The 10,710-nt window shown below is 34.7% G+C and overlaps 1 protein-coding gene across 1 annotated transcript in view; it reads left to right on the forward strand.

Moving 5' to 3' along the window:
- LOC107754403 (nucleoporin GLE1-like) overlaps positions 1–8,705 on the forward strand; it is a 12,019-nt gene extending 3,314 nt beyond the window's left edge. Inside the window, exons 4-14 of the mRNA XM_016570824.1 lie at positions 356–504; positions 592–652; positions 2,618–2,872; positions 3,879–4,107; positions 4,195–4,307; positions 4,408–4,477; positions 5,567–5,709; positions 6,591–6,781; positions 8,172–8,301; positions 8,410–8,514; positions 8,616–8,705. Of these exons, the coding sequence (XP_016426310.1) occupies positions 356–504; positions 592–652; positions 2,618–2,872; positions 3,879–4,107; positions 4,195–4,307; positions 4,408–4,477; positions 5,567–5,709; positions 6,591–6,781; positions 8,172–8,301; positions 8,410–8,514; positions 8,616–8,705 (1,536 nt within the window). The remainder of the gene's footprint in view (positions 1–355; positions 505–591; positions 653–2,617; positions 2,873–3,878; positions 4,108–4,194; positions 4,308–4,407; positions 4,478–5,566; positions 5,710–6,590; positions 6,782–8,171; positions 8,302–8,409; positions 8,515–8,615) is intronic.
- Positions 8,706–10,710: the final 2,005 nt, after the last annotated feature.

A 10,710-nucleotide genomic window follows, 5' to 3' on the forward strand; every position in this document is an offset into this window, starting at 1 on the left:
CTTTCTATTCATCAAAGAATCCTGAAAAATAAAATGTATCACGGTTTCCACAAAAATATGAAGCAGCACAACTGTTTTCAACATTGATAATAATCAGAAATGTTTCTCGAGTTCAGAATGATTCTGATTTCGGATCATGTGACACTGAAGACTGGAGTAATGATGCTGAAAATGCAGCTTTGCATCACAGAAATAAATTACATTTTCAAATATATCTCAATAGAAAATAGTTAGTTTAAATTGTAAAAATATTTTACAGTTTTTACTGTATTTTTTATCAATTAAATGCAACCTTGGTGAACAGAAGAGACTTCTTTCATTGATGCATGTAATGCACGTGTGTTTTCTCTCACAGGCGGAGCTGAGTCTCAGACAGGAGCAGCAGGAGCGGCTGGTGGCCACAGCTGCCAACTGTGAGTCTGAGCAGCTCAAACGCTACGAGGAGTTAATGGAGCTCAAACAGAGACAGGAGTACCAGAGTATGAGAGACATGTTGGAGAAAGAGTATGGGATTTCTGAACTGTTCATTCTCATTTACAAGTTAAGATGATGTGCTGAATTCGTTGTTTAAGCAGTGTTTTGTGTTTAAAGGACACAGGAGAGTCTCGGCCGGCAGGAGAAGCTGCGAGAGGAACACAGACACAGAATGAAAGTGAGTCTGAATGGACCATTAGGATCTGATATTTCAGAAATCTTCCAGATTGAGTACAAGTTAAAGGTGCAGTAGGAGATCTTGGAAAATGCTAACTTTAGCCTGATAGCACTGAAAGCGAACGTCCCACCCTCCCTGCAATCGCCGTCCAAAGCCACGCCCCCTGAACGCACATACGCTCACAGACCAGAGACAACATTACTACAATAGGCCACATCAGTGGTTTCTAATTCCAGTCCTTCACACTTCTCTAGTAAGTTTCGTCTGTGTGAAGACGCTGCGCAGCGCAAATCCATGAATGAATGTTCCGAAGTGAAGTAAACTTCAACGGATTTCCCCTGCTCAACGAGTAGGGAGCAATGAACACTGTGTAGGGATCATATCGATCAGAACACAGTTCATGCACGTAACTCACTTCTAACGAGCTGGTTCTAAGGACTGGAATTGGGAACCGCTGGGGTACATCATGTGTCATTCACCGGTGAGAAAACATTAAAAGTACTACAATACCAGGAAGGAAGATCGGGTTGTTGATGTTTGTCTGCCATTCTCGCTCTGTCTGCACAGCCTGCGTGAACGCGCTGATGAGTATCCTGTCTGCGCAAACTGGGTGCGCAGAGGTATGCTAATACATACGTTGACAGGCAGGTAGGAAAGCATATTAAAACGCTCGGACCGAGCGTTTTGATTGGACGAACATTTCTTGGTCCTACGCCTTCCACAGAATATATAAATACAGATAGATACATTTAGACCACTTAACTTAATGATTGCTATCGGGATGTGAAGAGACTTTCAACCAGCATAACAAAAAATGTTTCTGAAGACAATCGCCTATTGCACCTTTAAGCTCTATCAACAGCATCTGTGACATAATGTCCATTAACACAGGAAATAATAAATAATTTGACTTGTTTAAATAAACAAGAAATGCTTTAAAACCGGTTCTGGATTCCAGAGAGTTTAAAAGCAGAAATGTGCTGGTTTTATTTTTGTTAAAGCAAAAATGTTTGTAATCAACTGTAAAAAAAAGAATGATCAAGAAGTCATGACAACATACAGTAAGTTTTTCCATTACCAACTCCTCAAAATAATGAATTTCATCTTCAGATTCATTCATTAAGTTATGAGATTCAAGTAGACAAGATTTTATAAAATGAGTTGAAATTAAATTTAACTTAAAGTAAATTGAATTGGTGGAAGTATATTTCCAGTGCAAAAATCTTGTCAGTAAAGATTATACTAAACTTTTTTAGGTAGCTAAAACTAAAACCATAATAAAAAAACATTTTGGTTAATTGAAATAAAATTTATGTTATCCGAAACAAAATATAAAAATATAATATATAGATATATATATAGTTTTTTAATATAAAATATAAAGAACTAACTTACAATTATTGTATTTCAGCGAGTTGCCAAAGCAAAATTTTTTATGTACAAAAAAACTGAAGAAAAAATTTTTTTAATAAAAACTGTACAGACGTATTTAAAAAATGACTAGAAATTTACAAAAGCACACAAAATTTTACTTGTTAATTACATTTAAAATGAAAATGGAATATATATGTATATATAAATATATTTATATTTATATATACAATATATTTATATATACATATATATTCCATTTTCATTTTGTGTATGTATTTTGTATTCATGTGTATACATATATATTAAAACTAATTCAATTTATCAATAAAAACTCTAATAGAATCTCATTGATACTAAAATAACACTGCTTAGAACAGACCTTTAATGTAGCTATAATCTACATATCAGTTTTCCCGGCAAGATCGACCCTTATATTTTACTGTACATTCATTTAATTTTGTCTGTGATCTCTGTAACATTTTACATCGGTTAGGTTTGTCTGCAGGTCAGACAGTAATACCACAAAAAAGCATGGCAATACCTGGAATACCAGACCTATGTTGGGTAAAAGCCTAGTTTTCTGTGTTGCAGATCCTGAACCTGCGTCTGCGTGAGGCGGAGCAGCAGCGTCTGCGGGAGGCGGAGCTTGAGCGTCAGCGGCAGGTGGAGGGCAGAGAGCGGCACAGAGCTATCAATGCCATACAGGAGGAAGTGCTGCAACTCAACCAGCTCCTACAGCCACGCCCCTCCACACTTACTGACCCCGCCCTTGACCACACCCCCTACATCACCCGCGGCAACCAGCTCTGCTCGCAGGTGTCAGAGGTGGTGCCGGCCTCTGCAGATGTGAGTCCACATCCACCGCATCTTACTATTATATATGGACTTTTGAAAGAAGGGTCTTCTGCTCACCAAGGCTACATTTATTTGATCAAATATACAGTAAAAACTGTGAAATATTATTACAGTTTAAACTAACTATTTTCTATTGAGATATATTTGAAAATGTAATTTATTCCTGTGATCAAAGCTGAATTTTCAGCATCATTACTCCAGTCTTCAGTGTCACATGATCCTTCAGAAATCATTCTAATATGCTGATTTGCTGCTCAACAAACATTTCTGATTATTATCAATGTTGAAAACCATTGTGCTGCTTCATATTTTTGCGGAAACTGTGATGCACTACCATTTTGGTAGAAAAGTTTGGGGTAAGTACGATAAAAAAAGAAATGAATACTTTTATTCATCAAGGATGTATTAAATTGATTAAAAGTGTCAGTAAAGACGTTTATAATGTTACAGAAGATTTCTCTTTCAAGTAAATGCTGTTCTTTTAAACTTTCTATTGATCAAAGAATCCTGAAAAATAAAATGTATCACAGTTTCCGCAAAAATATCGGGCAGCACAACTGTTTTCAACATTGATAATAATCAGAAATGTTTCTTGAGCAGCAAATCAGCATATTAGAATGATTTCTGAAGATCATGTGACACTGAAGACTGGAGTAATGATGCTGAAAATTCAGCTTTGATCACAGCAATAAATTACATTTTCAAATATATCTCAATAGAAAATAGTTAGTTTAAACTGTAATAATATTTCACATTTCTACTGTATTTTTGATCAAATAAATGCAGCCTTGGTGAGCAGAAGAGATTCTTGCAAAAACATTTTTAAAAAATGTATATATTCCAAACTTATGGCTGGCAGTGCATGTATATTTACTTGAATACATATACTTTATTATAATGATGCATGATAGGCTCCTGTAACTTAAATGCAATGTAAGTCGCTTTGGATAAAAGTATCTGCGAAATGCATAAATGTAAATCATAAATCATTTTGCAGGGTCAGTTTCCCAGCGTGGAGGATTTGACCGTGGCGGAGCGAGCGCTACAGGAAATGAGGTCACTGGTCAGAAACCTGCAGGACGAGGTGGCACAGGCTGCCGAGAGGAAGAGGAAGGAGCAGGAGGAAGAGGAGGGGAAGAAGAAGAGACATGAGGAGCTGAAAGCCCAGCAAGAGGAGCAAAAGAAAACTGCAGCACGGTCCGCTAAAGAGAAAGCCAAGAAAGAGGGTGAGGGGAGCAAGTGAACATGCATGAAGCAATGTGTAATGTAAATATCACTAATGAAATAAATATGACTTTTAATCTCATCTGCAGGTCTTCAGACAGGAGCAGATGAGAGCACTTTAAAATGGTACAACGCGCTGCAGGATGCGGCCAGTCAGTGCGCTCAGGCGTTTGATGAACTCAGCAAAGCTAAAGACACGCAGGTTAGATGCCTGTCAGCTCTGTGTAGCATTTATTGGATACTGTATCATATACTTGGATACTGGTGTTGTAGTCAATAATTATCTTGCCCTTATGTTGCAGACGAAAAAATTAAAAATGGAGCTGCAAAAGGCCGCAACCACACCTGTGAGCCAGATCGCAAACATCTCAGGTGAGACGAAAGTGCGAAAGACCAGCATAAAGTAATGATGAACTGAAATGATTTTTAACAGAAACACCAAAAGTGAAATTAACGTTTTAATTTTGTTGAAAAAACTTTCCGTCTGAACTGTTTTTTTTTTTATTTGTCTATGCACAAGTAATTTTAGTATTATTATTGATATACTATTATAGTTCTTATTAATATTTTTTTTATTTAGATTTTATTTTTATATTTCCTATTCTTTCATTTATTTTAGTTAGTTTAGTTTTAATACTTATGTTGCTGTTCTGTCATTTTTAGTGTGTTTTTTTTTGTCTGTAAAGTTTACATATGTAGTGTATATACATATTATATGTAGTTTTTATTTTTTTTAATTAATTTTAGTTTATTTAGTTCTAGTTATTTTTGTATTTCAAGTTAAACTAAACCAAAAATGAGAAATAAAATTAAAAACAAAATTAATTTTAAGTTTTAATTTGATTTTCATTTAACATTCATTTTATTTCAAGTAACGAAAATATTTTTATTTAAATATTTTTTATAATCAGTTAATTAATGAAATGTATTTAATGACTGACAGTTAAATAAAATGTTTTATACAAACATTTAGAAGATGTTTCTACTCTAATTCATTAGTATAATCTAAACATTTAAACAGTGGCTGTAATAAAAACTTGTTTTCATAACAGATTTATTCAAAAATACATTAAATAATGAGGACATCATTAACAGTGATGTAAAAATATAATAAATATGTTATATATTCCATATATTTAGCAAAATGCTCCTTTCTAGAGTTATTTTTGGCTAATTAACGAGCTTTGGATCTGATACGCCACATTAAAATGTGCTAAAATGGCATTTATTGTTTGAATTTTGTTATAAAATGTACGTAATTTGAACATTCAGACTTTTTCATATCAAAAGTAACAAAGCACAAGTTTGTTACAAATAATGTTTAGTGACATTTTGTTTACACATCAACTGAAAAAGGCATTGATATTGATTTAAGAATCGATGTCAGTTCACCAAAATGAAGATTCATTAAAATAGAAATTTCAGTGAATCACTAACATAAAGTTCACCTCATGCATGTAGGCGCGCCGCTGAAGGAGGCCTTTGAGAAGATCGATAAGCTGTTGTCCAGCCGTCCAGTGACGTCCGCTGGAAAGACGGTCTCTACGTCCCAGCATCCTCAAGGGCTGGAGTTTGTCAGTTATAAACTGGCAGAAAAGTTTGTGGTAAGGCAGATTTTTACATAAATAAACAAGGGGATTTTTGAAGGCAAATAAAGTTGATTTTAAAGGGGTCATCGGATGCCCATTTTCCACAAGTTGATATGATTCTTTAGGGCCTTAATGAAAAGTCTTTAACATACTTTGGTTAAGATTTCTCAATGGTAGTGTAAAACAACACCGTTTTTACCCTGTCAAAAACAGCTCTGTTCACAGCGACCCGTTTCGGTGCATGTCCCTTTAAATGCTAATGAGCTCTGCTGACCCCGCCCCTCTCTTCCGTGCCGTTCTCATGAGACTGTTTACATTAGTCGCGGAACTGGCTAACTACCACGTTATTAGGAAAGGCGATTTGCAAAGATTCATAAAAACCCTGTATACTCACTTCTGGAGGTGAGGCTGGATCACGAATGATTCGCGCGAACATCAACACATTTATGTAGATCGGGGGCGCATTCCCTTCAAAAACAAAGGTAATCCACTGCGTCTTCAGCGGCTCAGATGTCGGGAGTAAATGACGACTGCTATATTCATTATTACATCCAACAACAGAACACTTCAATCGCTAAGGAGTCATTCTTGTCTACATCTGCTCCAGCGGTGAAACAATGGAGGACTGATAACAGCTCACTCAGGGAGGGTCTGTGATAAAACACCAGTGTCAATCAACAATTGTGGGAGGAGCCTGGGTCTGTGTGACTTCATACAGCCAAGAAGCTGAGAACGGCTTGATTTGAGAAAGGGGTTATTATTTTGGGGGATTTAAAAAAAAAACACTGGGTGGATTTTTATCAGTATAGGGTGGTTGTGTACACACACTGCCAACACACATTTATGTTCAAACAACATGTAAAAGTGAATTTTGCATCCGATTGACTCATTCACAGAAACAAGGAGAAGAGGAGGTGGCGTCCAATCATTCGGCAGCGTTCCCCATCGCCGCTGTGGCGTCAGGCATTTGGGAACTGCATCCTAATATTGGAGAGCTTATACTCGCCCACCTCCACAAGAAGTGCCCATACGCTGTGCCGCACTATCCACCCATGGAGAGTGGCACGTCTGTGGAGGATTACCAGAAGTAAGTGTGTTGCTTTACTCTTCAGTCACTTGGCCAAAAGCGTTTTATGATAAAATTAAGGAGCCATTCTCACAGAATGTGTTTTTACGTTCTATCTGCACTGGTTTTTTTAGTCATTTGTCTGTGCACACAGGCACGTCTTAGTGTTATTTTAGTATCATTGATAGTATTTTGTTAATATTTTATACAGTTTCTGTTTTTAGTTTAACTTTAGTTTAGTTAGGTTTTAGTAATTTTGTGTTTTTAAAGGGGTCCTATTATGCTTTTTCACTTTTTCAACTTTAGTTAGTCTGTAATGTTGCTGTTTGAGCATAAAAAAGATCTGCAAAGTTACAAAGCTCAAAGTCCACTTCAAAAGGAGATATTTTATTTAACAGAAATCACTTTTCAAAAACTACAACGAACGACTCGTTTGGACTACAACGCATATTTTCATATATATACCGGCGAATGGGACGAGACCTGGTTGAGCTGGATCAAGACTTTGTAAAAGAGCATAATAGGACCCCTTTAATAATTTAGTTTTATTTAGTTTAAATATTTATTATTTAAATGTTTATTTAAATATTTTCCTATACATTGATTTTATTAATTTTTATTAATTCATTTTAGTTTGTTATTTTGGAATTTCAAGTTAAACTAAATGAAAAGTAACTTTCAAGCAACGAAAAATGTTTTTAGTTTTAATTGTACATGTAATATTTTTTTAGATATTTTCATAATTTTCATTCAAATTAACAATAAATTAATCATTAATCTAAATGCATACAGACAGTCCCTTTAAATTCCTAACTCACTTTTGACTGCAATGTAAATCAATTTTACGGAAATAAAGAAATGCCTGTAATTGTAGTTTCCTCCATTTATAAATGGCAATTCAAGAGATTCTAGATCAATGTTTGGTATTATTAATGTTATACTGTATATAGGAAATACAGATGGCTCTCCTTTTTCAAGAAAGATTTATTTTATGGCTTGAACAACATATCCAACATATTACTTTTGACTTTGCACTTTAAATGTCAAAGGAAACATGTTTACTGTGTGAACGGTGCAATAGCTACAGTTTTACTTTAAAGACCTTAAACTCTGCCTGCTTAAACATTTAAAGTTAACATTAATGTATGCAAATTCTTACTAAAAGGTTTTTTGTTTAAAAAGATCAGCATATTAATATGCAGTCTGTTGAATGTTATTAATCAAAAACCGCTAAGATAAATCGAATAAATTATTAACAACATGAATCATTTGCATCCCTAGTTGTAATAACCCTGCTGCCATAAGCACCATATTGCGTTTTTAAATACAAGAGCACCTTTTTTGCCAGCCAAACCTTGAGCGTTTCGCCTGATCAGAGTGTAAAGCATTATGAGTGTGTCTTTCCCATCAGGATTCTGGGATACCGTGTGGATGACTCCAAAGTGGAAGGACAGGACAGCTTTCTGAAGAGAATGTCGGGAATGATTCGTCTCTATGCGGCTATAATCCAGATGAGATGGCCTTATACCGGCAAACAAGGGGTGTGTGATATTCCTTTACTGCAACATGCATTAACATAGAGTTTAATCCTGATGCGAGAGGTGTATGTAAGAAGCTGAATATCTAACACAAGCGTGTGTCTTCATCAGCCTCATCCTCACGGCTTGAATCACGGCTGGCGCTGGCTGGCACAAATCCTCAACATGGAGCCGCTGGCTGACATCACAGCAACTATTCTCTTCGACTTCCTGGAGGTACAATCATCTTCCTTTTGCAAATGATTTGTTTTTTATTATTGCTCGCACTCAGTATTTGCTTCATGACCATGTATTTTTTGGCATGTCTATCTCTTTAGGTCTGTGGAAATGCCTTAATGAAACTATATCGAGGGCAGTTTTGGAAACTGATATTGCTTATTTATGAAGAATACTTCCCAAGGTATTAATACCCGTCCTTGTGAAGACATTTCCATAATTTATTGTAAATGTATTGTATTTATTGCCTTCAAAAAGCATCTAGAATTAGCCTCCAAATCTTCCTTTTGTCCTTCTGTTTGTTAGTTCTGTAGTGTAGATTCTAATGCCTTCTGATGCACTTTTTTTTTTTGCTGTTTTAAAGGAATAGTTCACCCAAAAATGATCATTTGCTGAAAATGTCTTTACCCTCAGGCCATCCAAGATTAGGATGAGTTTGTGTCTTCATCAGATTTGGAGAAATGTGGCATTGCATCACTTGCTCAGCAATGGATCCTCTGCAGTGAATGGGTGCCGTCAGAATGAGAGTCCAAACAGCTGATAAAAACATCACAATAATCCACAAGTAATCCACACCACTCCAGTCCATCAGTTAACATCTTGTGAAGCCAAAAGCTGTGTGTTTGTAAGAAACTAATCCCATCACTAAGACGTTTTTGACTTCAAAGATAAAATGCGAGTCCATAATAACACTTCCTTCGGTGAAAAAGTGGTCTGGTCTGAATCAGGAGAGAAATCCTCACAGATCAAGCACCGTTTACACGTAAAAGCAGTCCAAAACAGCATGATTATGGATTTTGGCCAGAACTGACGATTTAAAGTTACAAAACGTCTTAATGATGCATTTGTTTCTTACAAACATGCAGCTTTTAGCTTCACAAGATGTTAACTGATGGACTGGAGTGCTGTGCATTACTTGTGGATTAGGCTGGCCTGAGGTTGAGTAAGTTTTCAGCAAATGTTCATTTTTGGGTGAACTATTCTTTTATTATCAGTAGGGATGTAATGATTCACTCAAGTCACAATTCGATTCACGATTTTTTTTAATTTTGTTTTTACAAAATGAGATTTAAGGCAAATTATAAATTAAATGTGTCCTTTTATCTGTATATTGATGCAGATATTTATGATTTTACATGATTAAACCAAGTACACCAAGTGTATTTTTATTCTTTGTGTGTGTGTTTTTAAATCTAATGTACCAGAAATTGACTTTCTTTTGTTTTCACATTAGTACAGAACCACGAGATAAAGAGGAGTCTATTACAAACTTGGTATTATATTTTGTTATTTAAGGAAGTATTTAAAAAAAAGGTGATTTGCAGACTTTTAGAAATTAGCTGATCATTGACTTTATTCATTAATTATAACAAATATTTAGCTATTTTAGTGACAAACCAACTAATACCACAAAACATCACAGAATTCATCAGATCCATTTCAGCTCAGCTTATTACAAAATGAAATATAATTCAGAATATAAATTATGCAGGCAAATTATTACAGATTTAGGTATGATGAGAAATTGCATTAGAAGTTCAACACTTCATGACAAAAATGACAACATCCATTAAAAGCAACCAAACCAAATAAATCATTTCAAATGGACCTGATGTTCACTTAATTGTGACTACCTTTTAAAAAATAAGTTCAATATTTTATCCAGTATTTCAGGATATGACTGGGACATGCAGGGTTATCATAGTTAACTAAAACCTTTAAAAAAAATGTTGTTACTTGAAATTAAATAAATGTTAATAAAATTGTTTTATTTCAGCTAGTTTCCATTTCTCATTTTCATTTTGTTAAATTTAACATTTTGTTGTACTAAACTAAAACTGGAAAAAAAACTAAATATTTAAAAACAACAAGAGTTTCCATTGCAACATTTATAATTTTCATTTATTTGAACTGGATGTACTAAACTAAAACTGAAAAAAAAAAAATATATATATAAAGATATTTAAAAACAAAAACTAATAAAAATTACAAAAACACAAGACAATTACAAAAACTTTAACTAAAATTAACATGAACGCATAACATATTCAAAATATTAACAAAAACTATAATAGTATCTTATTCATACTAAAATAACACGGTCGCCTAAAAAGAAACGACCCAAAAATCTCACATATGTGACCCTGGAGCACAAAAGCAGTCTTAAGTCGCTGGGGTATATTTGTAGCAATAGCT

This window comes from Sinocyclocheilus rhinocerous, unplaced genomic scaffold, assembly GCF_001515625.1.
Source record: "Sinocyclocheilus rhinocerous isolate Xijiao unplaced genomic scaffold, SAMN03320098_v1.1 scaffold1223, whole genome shotgun sequence".
Lineage (NCBI taxonomy): Eukaryota > Metazoa > Chordata > Actinopteri > Cypriniformes > Cyprinidae > Sinocyclocheilus > Sinocyclocheilus rhinocerous.